The sequence below is a fragment of the Sorex fumeus genome, unplaced genomic scaffold (assembly GCF_029834395.1).
Source record: "Sorex fumeus unplaced genomic scaffold, SorFum_2.1 ptg000073l, whole genome shotgun sequence".
NCBI classification, from domain to species: Eukaryota; Metazoa; Chordata; class Mammalia; order Eulipotyphla; family Soricidae; genus Sorex; species Sorex fumeus.
This window is the reverse complement of record NW_026606130.1, coordinates 10739010-10765741: the sequence shown is the minus strand read 5'-3', so window position 1 is coordinate 10765741 and position 26732 is coordinate 10739010. Positions and strand designations below refer to the sequence as shown.

Genomic DNA, 26732 nt, shown 5'->3' with positions numbered 1-26732 from the left:
AGTACCTAGGAATCAGCTTAACTAAGGAAGTAAAGGACCTGTACAAAGAAAACTACAAAACTCTACTTCAGGAAATAAAAGAGGATACGAGGAAATGGGAAAATATCCCCTGTTCATGGATCGGGAGAATTAACATTGTCAAAATGGCAATACTTCCCAAAGCACTGTATAAGTTCGACGCAATCCCTATTAGGATACCCATGACATTCTTCAAAGAAGTGGAGCAAACAATCCTGAAATTTATATGGAACAATAAGCCCCCAGGAATACCTAAAGCAATTCTTGGGAAAAAGAAAATGGGAGGAATCAACCTCCCTAACTTCAAACTCTACTACACGCAGTAATAATTAAAACAGCATGGTACTGGAACAAAGGCAGAGCTGTAGACCAATGGAACAGGGTTGAATATACTGATGTCCCCACCCAAGCATACGAGCATCTAATCTTCGATAAGGTGGCAAGAAAAGTTAAATGGAGCAGGGAAAGCCTCTTTAACAAATTATGCTGGCAAAACTGGATGGCTAAGTGCAAAAAAATGGGCTCAGATCTCTGCCTAACTCCATGTACAAAAGTAAGATCTAAGTGGATTAAAGACCTCAATATCAGACCGGAATCTACAAGATACATTGCGGAAAATGTTGGCAAAACCCTTCATGACATAGAAGCAAATGGTGTCTTCAAAGATGTCACACCACTGGCCAAGCAAGTGAAAACAGAGATAGACAAATGGGACTATCTTAAACTAAGAAGCTTCTGCACCTCAAAAGAAACAGTGACCAAAATAAAAAGACAGTCTACAGAATGGGAAAGGACGTTCGCCAACTACACATCTGATTAGGGGTTAATTTCAAGGATATACAAAGTACTGTTTTAACTCCACAAAAAGAAGACATTCAACACCATCAAAAAATGGGGAGATGAAATGAATAGAAACTTTCACAAAGAAGAAATCCGAATGGCTAAAAGACACATGAGAATATGTTCCACATCTTTAATCATCAGGGAGATGCAGATCAAAACCACAATGAGATATCACTTCACACCACAGAGACTGGCCCATATCCACAAGAACAAAAGCAACAGGTGCTGGCTTCGATTTGGTGAGAAAGGGACACTCCTTTACTGTTGGTGGGAATGCCAACTGGTTCAGCCCTTTTGGAAAACAGTATGGATGATTCTCAAAAAATTAGAAATTGAGCTCCCATTTGACCCAGCAATACCACTCCTGGGAATACATCCCAGAGAGGCAAAAAAGTATAGCCGAAGTGACACCTGCTTTTGTCTGTTTATTGCAGAACTCTTTACAATAGCCAGAATCTGGAAAAAACCTGAGTGCCCGAGAACAGATGACTGGTTAAAGAAACTTTGGTACATTTACACAATGGAGTACTATGTAGCTGTTAGAAAAGATGAAGTCATGAAATTTCCATACAAGTGGTACTACATGGAAAGTATCATGTTAAGCGAAATGACTCAGAAAGAAAGGGATAGACATAGAAAGATTGCATTCATCTGGGGAACATAAAGTAACAAAATAGGAAACTAACACCCAAGAATGGCAGAGAATAGTACCAGGATTTTTACTCAATGACCTGAAGGCCAACCACACATGTTAGGGGAAAAGGGAGCTCAGAAAGAGAAGGGAAGACCAAATAAAGGGTGTTGGGAGGATTCTCCCAGGATGGGAGAAGCCTGCTGAAAGAAGACTATAGACCAAACATGATTGCCACTCAATGCCTCTTTTGCAAACCACAGCACTCAAAAGGAGAGAGAGGGAAATGCCCTGCCACAGAGGCAGTGTGGGATAAGGGCTGGGGGGTGGGAGGGATACTGGGATCCGTGGTGGTGGGAAATGCACACTGGTGGAGGGATGGGTGTTTGATCATTGTATAATTGAAACCCAAGCACAAAAATGTGTAAGTCTGCAACTGTACCTCATGATGTCTCACTATTAAAAACAAATAAATAAATAAATTTTTAAAAATAAAAATAAAAAAAATTAAAAAAAGAATCTGTGGTTTACAATACCTGTTAAATAGTGGTTTCTTATCTACAGAATTCCAACATGACACCTATCATCAGTGTACATTGATGATGTTTCATCTTTCTTTATTATCAACAGTTAGCAAGTTAATGGGAGTTTTTACATTTTTGGTTTGAGAAACTCCTTCAAATGTCTTAAACACAGAATGGAGTAAGCTAAAGTTGTACTCTGAAAATTCTGGTCTAATCTTGTTTTTCACTATAAAACACTTCAGGGAAGATAGTTACATTTGAAGGCATTGATTTATTTGTGTGCTTTCTCTATCTTTATTACCCAAGTTGTGCTAATTTAGTAAAAAAAACATGCTCTGCTCTTTCATTTAAATCTTCTTATTAAATTAACATTATTTTCAAGAATTCTAAAGATAAAAAGCACTCTGGATGTTAAATATCATCCAAAAATATGAAGTGCTTCATAATTGTTGTATTTGTGGGTATGAGAAAAAAGTGAAAATGAAGGCAGTGTGATGGAAGGTGGAGGGTCAACCTGAAAACAGGCTCACATAGGTAGGGCTATATATCTAAGGTATATCGAAAGTATGCCAAAACCAGTAAATACAATGGGTCTCCTCTGAAAGAGCCACCAATACGACAGCGCTAAGAAGGATGAGGAAGGAAAGGCTGATAAAATCTCAGGGCCGAACTAGGCTGCAAAATGAAGAAAGACAAAACTGACTGACTGTCTGTACTTTCAATGCACATACACTTGCATCGGATACATCTACTGAGGACCTGATGGTGCAACCAGGAAAGATCATCAAGACCTTTGTCTTTTATTATCGCCATTAAAATTACAATGTATCTTGGTGTTCTTCTTTATTTTATTTTGATTGTCATTCCTTGGAATCCTGGATTAGTATACAATTCTCCTTGTCAAACTGGAGAAGTTCTCAAGTATTTTATCTTACACTAGCCATTCATACCCTTTCTATATTTTCCTCTTCTTCAGAATTCCTATAATTTGTAAGTTTCTACTCTTGTTATTGTTCATTAATACCATAATTTTAAACTTTTTAACCTTTCTTCTATTTATATTCTTTATTTATAATATTTCAGATTAGATTTTCAACTTCTTCCATTATGCTGTTCAGTTTCTCTATGGTTCATTACCTCAATCAATTGTTTTAATCACTTTTAAAAAAATCCATCAACATCTCTTTTAGTTTATTCAATCTCAAATCCACTATTTTCATCAGTTCCGCAAACACTGAGAAGGCTGTTGCTTTTTTTTAAAATTTATTTATTGAATCACCGTGAGAAAAGTTACAAATCTTTCAGGTTTAAGTCTTGGTCATACAATGATCAAACACCTTTCCCTTCACCAGTAATTATTTTTCACCACCTAGAACCCAAATATACCCCACTTCCACCCCTCAATATGCCTGTGAGGCAGAGGATTTCTACTTAACTCTCTCTCTACTTTTATTACATTCATTATTTTGACAAAAGATGCACCATTATTGTTTGGAATTTCCGCTCAACAATCAGAACGCTGAAAGGGCATTGTGAAATAATTTGTTTTCTATTTCTGGTTATGAAAACCATATGATGTTGCATGGCCGCAATAGTGGTCTAGCGATTTTGGATTTCTGATATTTTACTAATTAAGTATGGAGGAATTTCTGAGAAGAGACAGCTAATTACAAGATTGGTTTCTGTGCATCTGGTTCCATGGCCGTGCCAAAGAGCCACTCGTGGAGGGCAAGTCATGACCTTGGTAGGGCGTGAAGAAGGAGCCGGTTCTGCTCCCCATCCCATGAGGCTGCAGTTGCCCCGTCACCTCCAGCTCATACCTGGCTTTCCAATTAGCTCTGAGGCAGCGACCACCATGCTACGGGGGGGTGGGGGGGGGAGGGAAGCAGAAGAGACAGCCACCCTTTCCCTTTCCCTCTCAGGGATCATGGTGCCATAGTTTAACATATAGTACAATCACTTTTCTGCCGCAAGCTGCCGGGCTCTGAATTAGGTCTGTGTGCCATTGGTGCCATGGCCGTGCCGGAGAGCCGCTCACTGGGGGCAATTCGTGGCCTCAGTAGGGAGTGAAGGATGAGCCGGTCCGCCCCCCCCCCCCCCCCCCCCATCCCATGAGGCTGCAGTTGCCACAGCAATGCTGGCTCATACATGGCTTTCCAATAAGCTCTGAGGTGGTGGTCACTGTGCTGCTGGGGGGTGGGGGGGTCGGGGATGGCGGAAGAGACAGATACCCTTTCCCTCCCGGGGGGCATGGCATCATATTTTAACGCATAGTCCATTCATTTTTCTGCCAGAAGAGGGCGGGCTCTGGATTAGGTCCGTGTGCCTCTGGTCAAGGCTGTTGCCTTTAAGTTATCCTTGGGCAGCATCAAAAGTTCTGATGTAATTGAGCACTAACCTAGATTTCATCTGCCTGCATCTGTCAAAGAGGTTGAATTGCTTCATACATTTTTTTTATTCCTGCAGCTTCATGTGTGGTAGAGATATCAGATATAAATCTAGACAAATAGTCAGTTGATCTTCGACAAATAAACAAATGTGATTCTATAACAAAGGGACAGTATTTTCCATAAATGAGGATGAAATAATCTGACAGCTACAAGCAAAAAATTGATCTAGACACGGGCATCATACTTTTAATTAGTTACTTTATTTGCCTCACGCTACCGAATTCTTGGTCTGGAGCAATAGCACAGCGGGTAGGGTGTTTGCCTTGCATGTGGCCGACCCGGGTTTAAATCCTCAGTCCCTCTCAGAGAGCCCAGCAAGCTACCGAGAGTATTCTGTTCAAACCGCAGAGTCTGGCAAGTTACCAGTGGCATATTTGATATGCAAAAAACAGTAACACGTCTCACAATGGAGATATTACTGGTGTCTGCTTAGGAAATTGATGAACAATGGGAGGACAGTGCTACAGTGCTACCAAATTCTTGGATCATACTTTTAAAAAGAATTAGTTCAAGAAGGATCATGAACATTAATGTAAGAAAGAAAATCATAAAACACCAAGAAGATTATATATAAGATATAGTTGATCTTGGGTTTAAAGATGATTTTTGATACACTTCTACAAACATGACTCATAAAAGAAAAAAGTAGATAAACTGGGTTATATACAATTTTAAAGCTGCTAATCTGTAAGACATTATGAAGAAAATGAAGATAAGTCATAGATTAATTCCTTATAATTTACTCAAGAATTAAAATTTGTATCTTCATAAATATTTTCAAACAAATATTTATAGCTGCTTTATTCAACACTGACAAACTTGTGAGCAACCAAGATATCCTACAATAAGTTCATGACTGGTGTATCCACATAATAAAATACGCATTTTATAATATATGAATGTAGGCCCTCCCGTTGATCGTCGATTTGCTCGAGCGGGCCCAGTAACGTCTCCATTGGAGACTTTGTTGTTACTGTGTCTGGCATATCGAATACTCTCGGTAGCTTGCCGGGCTCTCCGAGAGGGGCGGAGGAATCGAACTCGGGTCGGCCATGTTGGCTGCGTGCAAGGCAGACGCCCTACCCGCTGTGCTATCGCTCCAGCGATATATGAATGTATTATATCAATATGTGTATATGTATAATATATGTATGGATATGGATGATATGTATGTGCTATATTATATGTATTTATAATGCATGAATACTTATAATATATATAATAGGAATATATGTATCTATCTACATAGATACATATATGATAAAAAGAAATAAAATGAAAATATATAGAAGCATGATAAATGTATGGAGGTAACTCAAAGAAGCCAATTTGAAAGGGCTAAATACTATATGGCTTCATATAATGATATTTCAGAAACGGAAACAAAGTAAAATTATTATTTGTGTATTCCAAAAACTGACATGCATGAAAGAAGGTTAGGATGAACTGGTCAAGAATAGATGATTTTGAGGGCTATGGAAAGATACTGCATGATGATATTTTATTTATTTTTATTTTTTATTTATTACTTTTTTATTAGTGAAACACCACGAGGTACAGTTATAGACTTACAAATTTTTGTGCTTGGGTTTCATTTATACAATGATCAAGTACCCATCCCTCCACCAGGGCCCATCCTCGACTACCACGGGTCCCAGCATCCCTCCCACCCCCTATCCCCCCCATCCCACCCTGCCTCTGTGGCAGGTCATTCCCTTTTGTTCTCTCTCTCTCCTTTTGGGTTCTGTGGTTTGCAAGAGAGGCATTGAGTGGCAATCATGTTTAGTCTATAGTCTACTTTCAGCATGCTTCTCCCATCCTGGGAGGATCCTCCCAACACCCTTTATTTGGTGCACCCTTCTCTATCTGAGCTTCCTTTTCCCCTAGCACGTGTAGTTGGCCTCCAAGTCATGGAGCAAAATTCCCGGTGCTAATCTCGGTCACTCCTGGGTGTTAGTCTCCCATTATGTGACTTTATGCTCCCCAGATGAATGCAATCTTTCTGAGTCTATCCCACTCTTTCTGACTCATTTCACTTAACATGATACTTTCCATGTAGTACCACTTGTATGTAAATTTCCTGACTTCATCTTTTCTAACAGCTACGTAGTACTCCATTGTGTAAATGTACCAAAGTTTCTTTAACCAGTCATCTGTTCTTGGGCACTCAGGTTTTTTCCAGATTCTGGCTATTGTAAAGAGTGCTGCAATGAACAAACAAGTGCAGATGTCACTTCGCATGATGATGATGATATTTTAAATGTGAATACATACCAAATATTTGATCAAACCTATATAATGTTCAACTCAAAGAATGAACATCAATATAACATGTGTGCTTTAGCTAATATCGTTGTGTGAACTTATTGATTGCAATGAATATATTGAATGTGAAAGATATCAACAGGGAAACTGTGTGGGAAGGTACAGGGAGAATAAAATATAATAAATCTCTCTTGTACTTTTTTACTCACTTTTTATGAAATAAAACCAATCTAAGTATACCATTCCATTATTTTTTAACAAATAGACTTTCATTGTAATAAATATATTTGATACAAGGGCTGGAGCACAGTGTGTAAGGTGTTTGCTTTGCACACAGCCGACATGGCAGACCCAGGTTCGATTCCTCTGCCCCTCTCAAAGAGGCTGGCGAGCTACCGAGAGTATATCGCTCACATGGAAAAGCCTGGCAAGCTCCCCCGTGATGTATTCAACATGCCAAAAACAGTGACAACAAATCTCACAATTTGTTGTTAGACATTATTGGTGCCCGCTGGAGAAAATCGGGGAGGACAGTGCTACCGTGCTACAAAATAATCATCTCAAAAAACTATAACTATCTCTGTAAGCAGAAGAACAGAAAATTAGGGGAAACTTGTTTAATAAATAAATATTTAAATAAATAACATAAAATAAATAAATAAAACAAATTAAAACATTTCTTTTTCATATACTCTAATATCTAATATTTCAATGAATGGAATAGGGATGAAATTCCCTCCCTAATTCTCTACCCTATTGCTTTAGACAGATTAACCACAGCCTCCTACCTGCTTTCACAGTATCAAACACCTTGAGACAGAAATAAAAATAATAATAAATCCAGCCAATGAAAACAGAAAAAATTTGCATGATCTCAAGTCTAAGTTCAGAAATAGTGACCACCTACCATCATCATCCTTTCATTTTCTACTTCATTAAGCAATTCGGCAAATTCCTTGAAGGATTCAGCTGAAAAGATAAAATAAAATATATACAGCATTAATCACGATACTATATATAAACTGGACAGGAAATACGTGTAAAGGGAAATAAAGTCTAGTGCCACAAGACTGCGAGGGAGGAAACATCAATTCTAAGTATAATCCCCTTATATAGTTACATTTTTCAATGTAATAAGAACTTTAAAAATATACTCAAAACATTCAAGTATATCATACAGCAGTGCTAACTACAAATATGCTGGTTCATTCATCTTATTATTTACATCTTATAAGTGGAAGTCTGTATCTTGTGACCATATGCATGTATTTATACACTCTTCATGGCCAGCTTTTAATATCATTCTATGAATTATTTTTCTTAGAATCATGAACATAAAAGATCATGTAGTACAAGTTTTTCTCAGTCTGATATTTTTCATTTACCACAATGCTCTCATCATCCATCCATGCTATCCCAAGTGACAAGATTTTCCTCTTTTCATGGTTGAATATGATTTTCTTGCATGAGTATGTGTGCATAACATTTTCTGTATTTATTACTTGGTTGATGGACACTTGGATTGTATATCTATGTTTGAGCAGTCAAGTGTCATATTAACATATACATGAAGGTGGGGACATTACATAGTGATCTTATTTATTTCAGATATGTATGCAAATGGGGGACTGCTAAATTATAAGATAATTCTATTTCCAATTTAGTCTAATTAGGAACTTCTGTAATACTTCCCACATTTTCAGTCAGTTTCATCAATTTATATTACCACCACCAATATACAAGAGTTCCCTTTTCTCTAAATTTTGACCAGTATTTAACTCTTCTGTTTTTGATTACAGTCACTTTAACAAGCTAAAAAATAGGTGTTATTTTATCATGGTCTCAGTTTACATTCACATAATAGTTACTTATCTTGAAAATCTTCACATTTACTCATAAATATGCGGTGGACTATCTCCATGGAAAAAATAGTACTTCAGATTATTTGCTTTTTTTTTCTGGACACCAATATGATTTATTTAAATTTACAAAAAAGGAAAATTTCAATAAAATTGAAGAAAAAATTGGGTTTACTGAATCATAAAGGCACATGTGTAATTCAAACAACCAAAGGTCAATACATTTGCAATATAGTTTATTATGAGAATATTAGTGTGAAAATAAGCACAAAATTGGAAAAAGCTTTTTTTGGGATAGTGTTATATCAATGGTCATAGTGGCAAAACATTTTCTAGGGATATGCTATTTCAGGTGTCATAAAGAGTAATATTGCTTAAATATAAACAGCTACATACTCAAATGAAAAATTGTATTAAAATCTGGGAACAGACAGCTTATGTGACTAAAAGTCATGGTTTTCATGGCAGTGAAACAGATTTGATTCCCATGACTGTCCCTAAGAAAGATCTAAACCGAGGTCAGAGCACAAAGCTGGTAGTAGCTCTTGAACAAGGCAGACTGTGACTCAAAATTTAAATGTGTTTATATAATGTATATATGGATATAACTTCAACACTTCACTTTCACCACTAGGGAGACAAAAATAGCTACTAAATAATAAGAAAAAAATAAATGAATTTAGGATAACTGATATACACAGAATCCTCCATCCTCAAAAAAATCTAAACAAACATTCTTCTCTAGTACACTGGGATCATTCTCCAAGACAGAAGACAAACTGGGGCAGAAATAAAACATACATAACTTTAGAAAAAAAGTAATCATAACAAGCAACCCCTAAGACTACCTGAGTAGTCTCAGAAGCCATGAAGCAGTCTTCGAAGGCATTAGGGTACAAATTAGTCATAAAAATATATGGGGTCACGCCCGACCGAGGTCACCAGCTGCCCCCCACGAGTGGCTCTCCGGCACGGCCACGGCCCCGGAGGCACAAGGACTTAGCACAGAGAACCAGCCGCTTGGAGCAGAAAAGCAAATGGACTATGTGTTAAACCGCGCCACCAAGCCTGCCCGGAGGGGAAAGGGTGTTGTCCCGCTCGCCTGCTCCTCTCTGGAAAGAAAGATGGCGGCCGCACGGGAGCCTTGTGGACACCAGGTTTGAGCCGGGGGCGGGGGGCAGCGGGGGCCTCATGGGAAGGGGGGCATTCTGGGCCGTCCTTCACGCCCGACCGAGGTCACCGGCTGCCCCCCACGAGCAGCTCTCCGGCACGGCCATGACTCCAGAGCACAGAAACCAATCTCTTAACTATCTAACTTTTAATAGAAATACTTCCAGGGTTAATAAGTGAAATAGCAGAAATCCAAAACTGCGCGGCCGCTATTGCGGCCACGCGACATCATTTTATTCTTAAACCAAGCTGTAGAAAGCAAATCATTTCACAACACTGTTTCAGCATATCTGATTGGGGGGGGGTCGTAAACTCTACACAATAATTGTGTATCTTCTATCGAAACAATGTATCTAGTCAAAGTAGATAGAGTATTAACTAGAACTCATCTGCCTCACAGGAATTGGGAGGGGTGGGAGGTGGGGTTCTATTGGGGTTCACGGTTAAAAATAAGTATTGGTAAAGGGAAATGTGTTTGATACTTATATGACTGAGACCTAAACCCGAAAGCTCTGTAACTTTTCCCACAGTGATTCAATAAAGAAATAAACTATTAAAAAAATATATATATGGGGAAAATATTCAGCATCAAAAACCTAAACAAAACACTGCTAAAAGACAAGTGAATGCAAAAAGAATCAAGGTAAAAATTAAAATTTCCTGGAAACTAATAAGAATGAAAAACAACCTAGCAGAATCCATGGGAAATATCAGAAGTTAAGGAGGGGAATTCATGACAATAAAGGCTTAACTACCAAAAGAATAAAAAGCTCAAACCAATGACTTAAATACATGCTTTACATACCTGGAGTGGGAACAACAAATAAATCCCAAAATAAATAGGAGAAAAGGTTTTTAAAAAATCAGAGGAGGCACAACACTGAAGTAAACCCAGCAGCAGCTGACTTCCGGGGCCAATTTGATAGTGAGAATGACCATCTTATCTGCTCCCAGGACATGATTATCCCTGAATGAAAAGTGGAAAAGGAAGGGGAATGCACTTGCTAACCCACTTGGCTCCAATGAGCCCTAGTTCAGAGCATTTAGGCAATCCCAAAAGTGGACATTGAGGACCAGTTGGTAATCAGTATTGCAGTATAGCCCACCCAGGTCAAGACTATTCTTTCTATGAAGAGTGTGGCCACAGAGCATAGCATGTCTTTGCTTATTTACCTCTTCATAAAATGTCATAAGTATATGAAGACATCCTAACAAAAGCTACTGAGCCACAAAAATAGCTCACAAGAAACAATTCTAAACAGCAAAAGTTAGAAATAGGAAATCAATGGATAATTCTACCAGACTTAGTAAGTGAAGATAGTAGCCTGGAAGACTAACCAGTAATAATGAGTAACCTCTTGATAAGAAATTTGGAGAAGAACTGTTGTGAAGATATAAGGAGCTCAAAGAAACAATAGAACAGACTGCCAATAAAACAAAAGAGGATATGATAGCAGAAACTATGAAAATACAAACTGAAATGACAGAACTCTAAAACTTGGTAGGTAAAATTAAAAGTTACTAACAGGCCTCGTAACAGAGTAAAAAGTTTTGAGGACAGAATTAGAGGACTCCAAGAAGAGGTGCAGAAAATCTCCAGACAACAGCAGAATATTTTAAAAGAGCCTCATAAATAAGGGGCACATAAATTCATCCCTTTTAAATCTCAAAGTTTACTTGTTCAAGAATTCATATGGCTGGTTGCTATAATAAACAAACCCCAAGCTCTCAGCAGCAACAACCAAAAATGCCTCAAAATAACCAGTGGACAAGGAAACATTGGGATGAATTAAAGAGAAAAAATCCCCTTCACAATATGCCTCACAAAATCAAGTGGCTCGGAAACAGCTTAAATATAGAGGTGAAGGATCTATACAAAGAAAATTACAAAACACTACTTCAAGAAATAAAAGAAGACACGAGGAAATGGATACACATCCCCTGTGCACGGATAGGGAGGATTGTTATTGTCCAAATGACAATCAATAGTACCCAAAGAATTATGCAGACTCAATGTACTCCCTATAAGGATACCCATGACGTTACTCAAAAATTAGATAAAACACTCCTACAATTCATATAGAACAATAAAGACCCACAAATAGCTAAAGCAAACCTTGGGAACAAGAATATGGGTGTCATCACCTTCCCTAACTTCGAAATATACTGCAAAATAGTAGTAAATAAAACGCATGTTATTGGATTAGGAACAGACCCACAGACCAATGAAACAGTTGACTATTCTGTCACAGACTCTCAAATATATGATCACTTAATCTTTGATGAAGGAGCAAGAAATGTGAAGTGGAACAAGGAAAGCCTCTTATGCAGGTGGTGCTAGGAAAACTGAAAGGGGTTATTTGGGGGAAAAAAAGAACTCTGTGTAAAGCCAAACACAAAAGTCATATCCAAGTGAATTAAAGACCTCAATATCAGAACTGAACCCATAACATACATAGAGGAAGATGTAGGCAGAACTCTCCATGACAATGAAGCTAAAGACATCTGTAGGAATGAAATACCAGATCCCTGAGCCTCTTCCTGTTCGTCCCTTACACTGTGCCAGTCCTCTTCCTCCTCCAGGTCAGTTAATCCATCAGCATTCAAACTCCGGACTTAGCTTTCTCTGTGTAAGTGCCCCAGGCATACACTAGGACCATGAGACACCCACCATCCCTGAGCCACTTCCTGTTTATCCCCAACCCTGTGTCAGTCCTCTTGCTCCTCCAGGTCAGTTAATCCATCAGAATTCAAACCTGGGACTCAGCTTTTCCACATGAGCCCCAGCCATACTCTAGGACACGGAGACACCCAGCATCCCCAAGTCTCTTTCTGTTCATCCCCAACGCTGTACTGGACCTGTACTGGACCTCTGCTACACACAACGCTGTACTGGACCTCTGCCTACACACAAACGAGGTACCCATAGTGGACATGGCTTCTTCAGAAGAGGGGGTGGCTTCTGTTGAAGTGGACGTGGCCTAATTTTGTGCCGGCAGATGGTCAAATGGCCACGAGTAATCTACTAATACCCAGCAATCTCAAGTAACATCTTAGTCGCCATACCTCCACAACAACATGAAGAAACAACACAAATCCCTACTATGTGGGGAGGACAAAGAAAAGAGTCCAGGAGCCTCAGTAGGTGCTTATAACCTAAGGGACCTCTCTGAGAAAGAATTCAGATAAAAAGTAATGAAGATGTTCAATGAACTCAATGAAACAGTGAGACAGATATCCAGTAAATTGAAGGAGGACATGAAAGAAACAATGGATAGGACAATTGAGAAAATCCGGTAAGAAATGAGAGCATAAATTGGAAAGCTACGTACAGGATTGTCACGAATAAAAGATTCCATAGATGAAATAAAAAACGCAGTCTGTGACCTCAACAGTAGAATGGCCACAGCTGAACACAGAATCAGTGAGCTGAAAGATCAGCTGCACCAAGCCAACAGGCAACAACAAAAAATGGCAAGAAACCTCAAAATAGCTCTAGAGCGAATCAGAGTCCTAGGAGATGATTCCAAGAGGAACAACATTAGAATCTTTGTAGTAACAGAAGGTCTGGGAAACAATCGCAATGAAAAAGTCACAGTTAAACAAATCATTGCTGAAAATTACCAGAGCTGGACAATGCACCCATAAAGATTCAAGGAGCCCGAAGGGTATCAGTTAAAAGAGACCCAAACAAAAACACTCCAAGACATATCATAGTTAGAATGATCAATGCCACGGATAGAGACACAATACTGCAAGAAGCAATGTGAAAGAAGGAAATCACATACAAAGGAGCACCTCTTAGATTCACAGCAGACCTGACAGAAGAAACCGAAGCCCGAAGGCAATGGTGGGATATAGTGAAAAAAAAAATCACTGAAATCAATGCTTCACCAAGAATTCTCTATCCTGCTAAACTCTCACTCAAACTCAAAAGAACAGTACACTATTTTGTGGATAAACAACAGACCAGAAACTCCATACACTCAAAACCAAACCTGAAAGAAGGGCTAAAGGGGCTACTATAAGACAAGACAAACGCTACAAGCACAACAGACCCTTACAGAAAGATGACACAAAACACCATAACAATAATCTCTCTCAACGTCAATGGTCTAAATTCACCAATTAAGAGACACAGAGTGGCAAAATGGATTTAGAGACAGAACCCAACATTCTGCTACCTACAAGAAACTCATCTCAACAGTCAGAGTAAACACAGATTCAAAGTTAAGGTTGGAAAACATTCCTGCAAGCAAACAGCTCCCTCAAAAAAGCTGGGGTGGCCATACTAGTATCTGACAACATAAATTTCAGATTGAAAAATATTAGAAGGGACAGTGAAGGCAATTTTCTATTTATTAAGGGATACATACAACAGGAAGAAGTCACACTCTTAAATGTATATGCACCTAATGAGGAAACAAATAAATATATAGCACAGCGGGTAGGGCGTTTGCCTTACAAGCGGCCAATATGGCCGACCCGAGTTCGATTCCCCCGCCCCTCTCAGAGAGCCCGGCAAGCTACCGAGAGTATTCGATATGCCAGACACAGTAACAACAAAGTCTCCAATGGAGACATTACTGGGCCCGCTCAAGCAAATCGACGATCAACGGGAGGGCCTTTACCTTTACCTTTACTGCTAACAGATTTTAAGGAGGACATTGCTACCAACATAATAGTAGCCAGAGACTTCAACATCACCTTATCACCTCTGGATAGATCAACAAGAACAAAACTCAGCAAGGAAACACTGGCACTGAAGGAAGAAATAGAAGAGAGAGGGCGTATAGACCTATACAGGGCTCTACACCCCCCAAGAAAAGAATAAACATTCTTCTCCCGTGCACACAGAACATTTTCCAAAATAGATCATGTGCTACACCACAAAACATACCTCAATAGAATCACGAAGATAGAAATAGTATCAACAATCATTTCTTTTTTTTTCCTTTTTTAAATTTTTATTAGTGAAACATCATGTTGTGGACATTACAAGTTTTTGTGCTTGGATTTCTCTTATACAATGATCGAGTACCCATCCCTCCACCAGTGCCCATTCTCTACGACCAATGAACCCAGTATCCCTCACACCCTACCCATCCCCTCCCATCTCACCCTGCCTCTGTGACAGGGCATTCCCTTTTGTTCACTCCTTTTGGTGCTGTGGTTTGCAAAAGCGGCATTGAGTGGCAATCATGTTTGGTCTATAGTCTACTTTCAGCACGCATCTCCCATCCTGGGAGTATCCTCACAACGCCCATTACTTGGCGTTCCATTCTCTATCTGAGCTGCCATTTCCCCTAGTTGTGCGGATGGCCTTCAAGCCATGGAGTGAACCTCCTGGTGCTTATCTCAAGTATTCTTGGATGTTAGTCTCCTATTTTTTACTTTGTATTCCCCAGATGAATGCAATCTTTATGTGTTTGTCCCTCTCTTTCTGACTCATTTCAACTTTTATGTAAATTTCATGACTTTGTCTTTTCTAACAGCTGCACATTACTTCATTGTATAGATGTACCAAAGTTTGTTTAACCAGTCATCTGTTCTAGGGCACTCGGCTTTTTCCCAGATTTTGGCTATTGTGAATAGTGCAGCAATGAACATAGAAGTGTAGATGTCATTTCAGCTAGACTTTTTTGCCTCTCCAGGATATATTCCCAAGTGTGTTATTGCTGGGTGAAATGGGAGCTCAATTTCTAATTTTTTGAGAAGCATCAATACTGTTTTCCAAAAGGGCTGAACCAGTCGGCAATCCCACCAACAGTGAAGGAGATTCTCTTTCTTGCCATATCCCCGCCAACACCAGTTGCCTTTGTTCTTTTAGATGTGGGCTAGTCTCTGTGGTGTGAGATGATATTTCATTGTTGTTTTTATCTGCATCTCCCTGGTGATTAGTGATGTAGAGCATTTTATCATGTCTCTTTTAGCCATTCAGATTTCTCCTTTGAGAAAGTTTCTGTTCATTTCATCACCCCATTTTTTGATGGAGTTGGATGTTTTCTTGTTGTGGATTTCAACCAATGCTTTGTATATCTTTGATATCAACCCGTTATCAGATGGGTATTGGGTGATTACCCTTTCCCATTCTGTAGATTGTCTTTGTATTCTGTTCACTATATATTTTGAGGTGCAGAAGCTTCTTAATTTAAGATAGTCCCATTTGTTTATCTCTGTTTCACTTGGATGGTCACTAGAGTGTCATCTTTGAAGATATCTTTAGCCTCAATATCGTGGAGGGTTTCGCCAACCTTGTGTTTGGTGTATCTTATGGATTTTGTCCTGATGTGGAGGTCTTTAATCCATTTTGATCTGACTTTTGTGTATGGTGTTAGGTCAAAGTCCAAGCCCAATTTTTTGCATGCAGTTGTCAGCACCATTTGTTGAAGAGGCTTTCCTTGCTCCACTTCATATTTCTTGCTCCTTTAACAAAGATTAGATGTTTGTACATTTTGGGTTGTATGTACAGATATTCTACCCTGTTCAATAATCTTTTCAGATGCAGATGCAGTGAAAATACAAATGAATCACACACAAACATGGAGAACCAAATAAAACACCTGGAAATTAAACAACTCATTGTTGAACAAAGAGTGGGTCAGTTCGAAAGCCAGCAGCCGTCGGGACCCCGGCCTGGGAAACCTGCTTCCACTTCTGCAGTGAGCACCAGCCAAACTAGTCGGCATCCCTCCCCAACAGGTCTGTGTACCCGCTTGGCACTCCCTCCACACCCAAACTCAGGACCCCTAAAGCCAGCCGTTGCTGGGACACTGGCCTGGGGCACCTGCATCCTCTTCCTCAGTGAGCACTAACCCAACCAGTCGTTGCCCCAACAGGCCTGTGGACTAGCATCTGGATTGGCTGGGGGCGTGGCCACCATTGTAAGGGGCAGGGCATCCTCAAAGTGGGCGTGGCCTCCTCAAAAGTGGGCATGGCCTCCTCAAAAGTGGGCGCGGCCTTCTCCGATGCCACAGTTACTTTTCCTACTCCCAGTACTCTTTTATTTTATTTTTTTTAGTGAAACACCATGAGGTACAGTTGTAGACTTACAAATTTTTGTGCTTGGGTTTCGATTATACAATGATCAAATACCCATCCCTCCACCAGTGCCCATTTTCCACCACCATGGACAATATCCCTCCCACCCCCATCTCCCCCATCCCACCCTGCCTCTATGGCACGGCATTCCCTTTTGTTCTCTCTCTCCCTTTGGGTGTTCTGGTCTGCAAAAGAGGCATTGGGTGGCAAACATGTTCAGTCCATAGTCTACTCACAACACGCATCTCCCCTCCTGGGATGAGCCTCCAAACACCCTTTTTTGGTGCTCCCTTCTCTATCTGAGCTGCCCTTTCCCTTAGAATACCCGGCTGGTCTCTAAGCTAAGGAGTTCTGGCCTCCCAGCACTCTTGAATTTCACCCCAACCTTCATCACCTAATTCTGTGGAAAAATGCCTAGCCACCTCAACTACAATACAACAATAATCCACAGGCCTACTCCAATTCTAAGAAAAGACCAGTACACAAGAAGCTGTACAAGCCCAATATTAAAGAACATCTCCTCCAAAGCTTCACTAGATGCCCGTCATAAACCAAAAATAATGCCTCAGAGGAAGGTCAAGCCCTAGAAAGGGAGAAGGTTGACCACCATCGACTGACCTTATCCAGAATCCTTTCCCACAGTAAGAGGGAACAGCGCAAATCTCCACTACAAGGAGAGGACAAAGAAAAGAGTCCGAAATCCTCTACCTCAATTATCCACAAATATGCTTTCTCCGATAAACAATTCTGAGATGAAATGCAGAAGATGGTCAAGGAACTACTCAAAGAATCAATGGAGGAAATAATCAGAAAATTAAAGGAAGAAATGAAAGAAACAGTAGAACGAATAGTCGAGAAAATACAGGAAGAAATGAGAGCAGAAATAAAAGCTACAAAGAGAAGTGTCACAAATAAAGGATTCGGTAGACGAAATTAAAAACTCAATTGGTGCCCTTAGCAGTAAGATAAATACAGCTGAAGACAGGATCAGTGAACTTGAAGATGAGCAACAGAAATCCCACAGGGAATAACAAGCAATGTGAAAAGACCTCAGAATGTCTCTAAGGAGAATCAGAGACCTACGGGATGACACAAAGAGGAACAAAATTAGAATCATTGGAGTACCAGAAGGACAGGAAGGCAACCTCAATGAAAAAGCCACAGTCAAAGAAATCATTGCTGAAAAGTTCCAGACTTAAAGAATGCAGACATGCAGATCCAAGGAACCAGAAGAGTGCCAGCTAAAAAGACACACACACACACACACACACACACACACACACACACACACACACACAACCACTCCAAGACATATCATAGTCAGAATGTTGGATACAGTGGATAGAGACACAATACAGCAAGCAGCAAGGTCAAAGAAGGAAATCACATACAAAGGGGCACCCCTTAGACTTACAGCAGACTTATCAGAAGAAACACTCCAAGCTGAAGACAATGGTGGGATATAGTGAAAAAAAAAAACTCAATGAAATGAATGCCTCACCAAGAACACTTTATCCAGTGAAACGCTCACTCAAATTCGATGGAACTGTACACCATATTGTAGATAAACAACAGCTCAAGTATTTCATAGACTCAAAACCAAATCTAAAAGAAGATTTAAAGGGGATCCTGTACAATAAGAAAGAAAACACTTATAAACACAACCGACCCCTAAAGAAAGATGGCACAAAAACCCATGACAATAATCTCTCAATGTCAATGGTCTAAAATCACCAATCAAGAGACACAGAGCGGCAAAATGGATCCAGAAACTGAAACCAACATTCTGCTGTCTATAAGAAACTCATCAAAACAATCAGAGCAAACACAGACTCAAAACTAAAGGATGGAAAACAATCTTACAAGCAAACAGCTCCCTCAAAAAAAACGGGGTGGCCATACTAGTATCCGACAACATAACTTTCAGGTTGAAAAAGATTAGAAAAGATAGCGAAGGCCATTTTCAATTTATCAAAAAATATGTATAATAGGAAGAAACCACACTCTTAAATGTATATGCACCTAAATGAGGGAAGAAATAAATACTTCAAATGCTAACAGATTTTAAGGAGGACATTGATAGCAACAAAATGGTAGTTGGAAACTTCAACATCGCCTTATCACCTCTAGATTGATCAACAAGAAAAAAATCTCAACAAGGACACATGGGCTTTGAAGGAAGTAATAGAAGAGAGAGGGCTAATAGACCTATACAGGGCTTTACACCCCCAAGAGAAAGAATAGACGTTCTTCTTAAGTGCATAAGGAACATTTTCCAAAATAGACCACATGCTAGGCCACAAAACATACCTCAACAGAATCAGGAAGATAGAAGTAATATCAAAAATCTTTTCAGAACACCATGTGCTGAAGACAAAATCGAATCGCACAAAGACACCAAGAAACAGATCAAACACCTGGAAATTAAACAACTCAATGTTGAACAATGAGTAGGTCAGGAAGGAAGTCAAAGATGAAATCAAGATACCTGGAAACAAATGAGTATGAAGACACAAGCTATCAGAACCTATGAGACACAGCTAAAGCCATACGAATAGTCAAATTTATAGAATCGCAAGCATTCCTAAGGAAAGAAAAAAGGGTCTACATAGATAACCTAACTACACAGCTCAGGATATTAGAAAAAGACCAACAAAAGGAACCCAAAATTGGCCGAAGGAAAGAAATAATAAATCTTAGAGCAGAAATTAACGATATAGAAACTCAAAAAACAATCAGAAAATTCAACAAAACCAAGAGCTGGTTCTTTGAAAAAATAAATAAGATTGATTAACCACGAGCATGACTCACAAAGAAAGAAAGAGAGAGAACCCTAATAAACCGAAACAAAAATGAAAACGGGGATATCACAACACCAATGAAATTCAAAAGATCATCAGAGACTACTTTGAGAGTCTCTATACCACAAAACAAGAGAACCTAGAAGAAATGAATAAATTCCTGGATTCCTATAATCTCCCAATATTGAATCAGGAAGACTTGGGATACCTGAATAGACCCATTCATATCTAAGAAATTGAAGTGGTAATCAAAAGTCTTCCCAAAAACAAAAGCCCAGGCCCAGAAAGATTCACTAGTGAATTCTTCCAAACATTTAAAGAACACCTTTTACCACTTCTCCTCAAGCTTTTTCAGGAAAATGGAAAAACAGGAAACCTCCCAAACAGCTTCAAGGAGGCACATTTAATCACTTAATCACTTAACTTCCCTTTAGTAGTCGATTTGCTCGAGCGAGCGCCAGTAACGTCTCCATTTGTCCCTGTTGCGTGCTAGTGTAGCCCAATGGCATCTGTTTGCTCTGGGAATATGAAGAGCCTCAAACCGATCGTTCATGATCTTGATGAAGAAGTCTGACCATCTGGTAGGTGGGCGGCCACGCGGTCTTTTGACATCCCGTGGAATCCAGTCGGTAACAGCTCTAGTCCATCGGTCATCTTTAAAGCTCATTACGTGACCAGCCCATCTGATTTTTGACACCTTGGCAAATGAGAAAGCGTACCTGATTCTTGATCGTCGACGGATGTCGGAACTCCAGATTCTTTCTCTCATATGAGTGAAACGTGATATTCCAAGCATAGCTCTTTCAATTCCTCTTTGAGAGACCTGAATAGCGTTCTCATCCTGTTTGCGTAGGGCCCAGGTCTCTGAGGCATATGTTAATGCAGGAAGAACAGTGGAATCAAAGAGATGTGCCCGGAGCCGGAGGTTCTTTGTGCTCTTAGCTATTTCTTCGACGTTCTTGTAGGCGTTCCAAGCTGCTCTCTTTCTCCTGCGCAGCTCAGGTGCCAGGTCATTTGTAATGTTGACTTTTCGACCTAGGTACACATAGCTGTTGCATTCGGAGATGGTCGTTCCATTGAGAGCGAATGGGGCATCGGAAACGAGGCTGTTTCTCATAGGGTTCAAATATGGTAACACCTACGAGGGCGATTAGAGGTCGCCCTAAAAGCCTCTATCCCTCTCGGAAAGATTGGCAAGCTACCAAGAGTATCCCGCCCGCACGGAAGAGCCTGGCAAGCTATCCGTTGTGTATTTGATATGACAAAACCAGTAACTACAACTGGTCTCATTCACCTGACCCTGAAGGCTTCACCGACATGGCAGCACTGAGAAGGATGAGAAAGGAGAGGCCGATAAAATCTCAAGGCCGAACTAGACTGCCACAACGAAGGAAGACAAAAATGATCGTCTGTACTTTCAATGTACGTACGCTAGCATCAGATGCATCCATCGAGGACCTGATGGTATAAGCGCAAATGATCAAGTACGACATCATTGGTCTGACCGAGACAAGAAGGCACGAATCTCACCATGCCATTTTCGACACTGGAGAAGAATTGTTCCTCGGAACATGCGATAAAAGAGGTGTCGGAGGCGTCGGTGTCCTTGTCAACACAAACTTGGCCATGAGCACCGATTCATTCGAATGCCTAACAACCTGAATTGGACGTTTACACTTGAATAGATGTGGCTCACTGCCTGCAGTTTCTATCTTCGTTGTCTACACACCAACATCTCATTATGATGAAAGACAAATCGAGAAGTTCTACCTGGAGCTGGAGAAGTTCTATAAAGAAGACCACACCTTCTACAAGATCATCGTGGGTGATTTTAATGCCAAGATAGGACAGAGAAGATCAGCTGAAGAACTTCACATCGGGACCCATGGCCTAGAATGGAACGAACAGGGTGAGAGACTGTCTGAGTTCATCATGTCGACCAAGACCATCCATGGTAACTCACAGTTCCAGAAGGCAGAATCTAAACGTTGGACATGGGAGTCTCCCGGTGGACGATTCCACAATGAAATAGACCACATCATATTCAATCGACGGTTTTGCCTGACCGATGTTGCTGTTGTCCCAAAATTCCGAACGGGATCGGACCACCGTCTCCTTCTTGCAAAATTCTACTTCACACAGCGGGGAGAAAGGGCTGCAAAGTTTAAAAAGAGAATTCCCAGAACGACCACCAACTGGGAACTCTTTGGCATTATTGCGGCAACATGGGAAGATGCCATTGTAGGAGGCACATATCTCCCTAATACCAAAAGCAAACAAAGACAAAGGCACCAAAGAAAACTATAGGCCAATATACTTCATGAACATGGATGCGAAGATCCTCAACAAAATCTTAGCAAATAGAATCCAACAACTCATCAAAAAGACCATACACCATGATGAAATGGGATTCATCCCTGGGACACAAGGATGGTTTAACATTCGGAAATCAATCAACATAATTCACCATATAAACAAAGTAAAGAAAAAAACATATGATCATATCAATAGACACAGAGAAAGCTTTTGACAAGGCACAGCACCGTTTATCATGAAAAATCTCACAAAAATGGGTTTTGAAGGAACTTTCCTCAAGATTTTCAAAGCCAACACAACAAACTCATGGCAAGCATTATCCTCAATGGGGAAAAACTAAGGGCTTTTCCTCTAAGATCAGGGACAAGACAAGGATACCCAGTATCACCACTTCTGTTTAAGAGTGTACTGGAGGTACTTGCAATAGTGATTAAGAAATTAAAAGATATTAAAGGCATCCAGATAGAAAAGGAAGAAATTAAGCTCTCACTATTCACAGATTATATAATACTATATTGCAAGAATCCTAAATCCTCTACCAAGACACTCCTAGACACAATAAACTTCGACAGTAAAGTCACAGGCTATAAAATCAGTGCCCAAAAATCCATGGCATTTCTATATGCAAATAATGAGAGAGGAAAGTGACATAAAAAATTTCCCGCTCACAATGGTGCCCCAGAAAATTAAATACCTCAGAATCATTATATCTAAAGAGGTAAAGGACCTCTACAATGAAAACTACAAAACGCTACTCCAAGAAATAAAAGAGGATACGAGGAAATGGAAACATATCCCCTGCTCATGAATAGGAAGAATTAAAATCGTCAAAATAGCAATAATCCCGAAAGCCTTATAAAGATTCAACACGATTCCCATAAGGATACCCATTAAATTCTTCAAAGAAATAGATCAAGCACTCCTGAAATTAACATGGAACAAAAATTCCCATGAAGAGCTAAAGCAATTCTAGGGAAAAAGACATAGGGAGGCATTACCCACCCCAACCTCAAACTCTACTACAAAGCGGTAATAATTAAAACAGCATAGTACTGGAACAAAGGCAGGGCCACAGACCAATGGAACAGGACGGAATATCCGTACACACAACCCCAAATATATGAACATCTAATCTTTGATAAGGAGCAAAAAATGCGAATTGGAACAAGGAAAGCCTTTTAAACAAATGGTGCTGGCAAAACAGGACAACCACATGAAAAAATTGGCTTAGACCTCGACCTAACACCATGCAAAAAAAGTCAGATCAAAATGGGTTAAAGATCTCAACATCAGGCCACAATCATTAAGGTACATTGGAGAAAAGGTCAGCAGAACCCTCCACAGTATTTAGGCTAACAGAATCTTCAAAGACAACACTCCACTGACCATCCAGAGTGGAAACAGAGATAAACAAATGGGACTATCTTAAATTAAGAATCTTTTGCACCTCAAAAGATACAGTGACCAGAATACAAAGAAAAACTACAGAATGGGAAAAGATATTTACCCAACTCCCATCTAATAAGAGGCTGATATCAAGGATATAAAAAGCACTGGTTGAACTCTAGAAGAAGAAAACATCCAACCCCATTAAAATGGGGTGATGAAATGAACAGAAACTTTCCCAAAGAAGAAACAGAAGGGCCAAAAGGCATGTGAGAAAATCATCTACATCAATAATCATCAGGGAGATGCAGCACAAACAACAATGAAACATCATCTCACACCACAGAGAGTGGCCCACAATCAAAAGAACCAAAGTAACCGGTGTTTGGGTGGATGTGGCCAGAAAGGGACCCGGAGAGGCAAAAAGTACAGTTGAAATAACATCTGCACTTCTATGTTCATTGCTTTACTATTCACAATAGCCAAAATCTGGAAAAAACCCAAGTGCCCGAAAACAGATGACTGGTTAAAGAAACATTGGTACATCCACACAATAGAGTACTATTCAGCTGTTAGAAAAGATGAATTCGTGAAATTTACATACAAGTGGTACTACATTGAAAGTATCATGTTAAGTGAAATGAGTCAGAAAGAGAGGGAGAGGCATAGAAAGATTGCATTCATCTGGGTATATAAAGTAACAAAATGGGAGACTAACACCCATGAATAGCCATACCAGGAGGTTCCAGGAGGTTCACTCCATGGATTGGAGGCCAGCCGCACATGCTAGGGGACAAGGCAGCTCAGATAAAGAAGGGAACACCAAACAAAGGGTGTTGGGAGGATCCTTCCAGGATGGGAGATGCATGCTAAAGTAGACTATAGACTGAACATTATTGCGACTCAATGTTTCTTTTGCAAACCACAGCATCCAAAAGGAGAAAGAAAACAAAGGTAATGCCCTGCCACAGTCATGTCGTGGGATTAGTGGGATGATGGATGGTGGGGGGATACTGGGAGCATTGAAAAGTGAAGAATGGGCAGTAGTGGAGGGATGGGTACTCAATCATTGTATAACTGAAACCCAAGCATAAAAATTTGTATGTCTACATTTGTACCTCAGGGTGTTTCACTAATAAAAATTTTAAAAAAAGAGTGGGTCAGGAAGGAAGTCAAGGCCAAAATCAAAATATAACTGGAAAGAAGTGAAAATGAAGACATGAGCTACCAGAACCTATGGGATGCAGCTAAAGTCATGTTAAGGCTGAAAATTTATAGCTCTGCAAATATTTCTCAGGAATGAAGAAAGAGCCCACATAAACAACTTCACTTCATAGCTCAAGATCTTAAAAAAAGGATCAACAAAAGGAGCCCAAATCAGGCAGAAGGAAAGAGATCATAAAACTTAGAGCAGAAATCAACGACATGGAAAGAAAATCCAAAAGATCAATGAAACCAAGAGCTGGTTCTTCCAGAAAATAAACAAGATAGATAAACCACTAGCAAGATTCAAAAAGAAAGAGAAGAGGGAACCCTAATAAACCGAATCAGAAATGAGAAGGGGAATATCATAACAGAAACCAAAGAAATTCAAAAGAGCATCAGAGACTATTTTGAAAGTTTGTATCTCAGGGAGGCAAAAAAGTATAGTCGAAGTGACATCTGCACTTGTTTGTTCATTGCAGCACTATTTACAATAGTCAGAATCTGAAAAAAACCTGAGTGCCTGTTAAGAGATGACTGATTAAAGGAACGTTGGTGCATCTACACATGAAGAATAGCCGAGATAAGTACCAGGAGGTTTACTCCATGGCTTGGAGGCCAGCCGCACATGCTAGGGGAAAAGGCAGCTCAGATACAGAAGGGAGCACTAAATAAAGGGTTTGGGGAGGATTCTCCCAGGATGGGAGTATCATGCTGAAAGTGGACTATAGACCGAACATGATTGCCACTCAATGCCTCTTTTGCCAACCACAGCACCCATAAGCAGTGAGAGAACAAAGGGGAATGCCCTGCCACAGAGGCAGGGTGGGATGGGGGGGGATGGTAGGGTGGGAGGGATGTTTGGATTATTGGTGTTGGAGACTGGGTACTGGTGAAGGGATGGGTACTCGATCATTGTACAAAACCCAAGCACAAAAATGTGTAAGTCTACAACTGTACCTCATGGTGTTTCACTAATAAAAATTAAAAAAAAAGAATGAAATATCATGGACCTGGAGTGATGACACAGCGGTTAGGGCATTTGCCTTGCATGCATCCACTTGGGTTCCATTTCCAGCATCCCATATCGTCCCCCAAGCACTGCGAGGAGTAATTCCTGAGTGCAGAGCCAAGAGTAACACCTGAGCATCACTGGGTGTGCACAAAATTTTGTAAATCTACAACTGTACCTCATGGTGTTTCACTAATAAAAATCTAAATTAAAAAGTTTACTCCATTCAAAATAGTGTCTAAAAACATAAAGTACCTAGAAATCAACAGAGCAAAATAGATGAGAAGTCTACATCAGGAAAACTCTAAATAACATATGAAGGAGATAGAATGAAACTCTAGGAAATGAGAAAAAGGCTATGTTCATGGAAAGAAAGAATCAATACTTTTTCAAAATCACAATTCTTAATATATTATCACATATATTCAGAACAAGTCCTTTTCAAATTCTGGTGACATTCTTCAAAAACTTAAAACAGTTAATAATAAAATTTGAATGGAATTATAAAACAACCCAAGTAGTCAAAGCCATATTGAGAAATCAGAAATTGGGAGGAATCTCAACTTAATGTGCAATTATACTATAAAATAATATCAAAACAGCATGGCATGGCAAAAGGAACATTAAAAAATGCTCTTCTATCGAAAGATTGCATTCATTTGGGGAACATAAAGTAACAAAATAAGAGACTACACCCAAGAATCGGCGAGATAAGTACCAGGAGGATTACTCCATGGCTTTGAGGATAGCCGCACACGCTAGGGGAAAAGGCAGCTCAGATAAAGAAGGGAGCACCAAATAAAGAGTGTTGGGAGGTTCCGCTCAGGATAGGAAATGCGTGATGAGAGTAGACTATAGAACGAACAAGACTGCCACTCAATGTCTCTTTTGCAAACCACAGCACTCAAAAGGAGAGAGAGAACAAAAGGAAATGCCCTGCCACAGAGATAGGGTGGGATGGGGGGATGGGGGGTTGGAGGAATACTGGGACTGGTGGTGGTGGAGAATGGGCACTGGTGGAGGGATGGGTATTCGATCATTGTATAACTGAAACCCAAGCACAAAAATTTGTAAGTCTACAGCTGTACCTCATGGTGTTTCACTAATAAAAATTTAAGGAAAAAAATGCTCTTCATCACTAATAATCAGAGAGATGAAGATCAAAACAACAATGAGATATCATCGCACAACACAGAGACTGACATACATCCAA

General features: G+C 39.9%; 1 protein-coding gene across 2 annotated transcripts in view; it reads right to left on the bottom strand.

Moving 5' to 3' along the window:
• The window catches only part of OPHN1 (oligophrenin 1), a 553120-nt gene that overhangs the window by 370170 nt on the left and 156218 nt on the right, over window positions 1–26732 (bottom strand). For both annotated transcript variants that reach the window (XM_056130029.1, XM_056130028.1), the window contains exon 4: window positions 7639–7700. In XM_056130029.1, the coding sequence (XP_055986004.1) occupies window positions 7639–7700 (62 nt within the window). The remainder of the gene's footprint in view (window positions 1–7638; window positions 7701–26732) is intronic.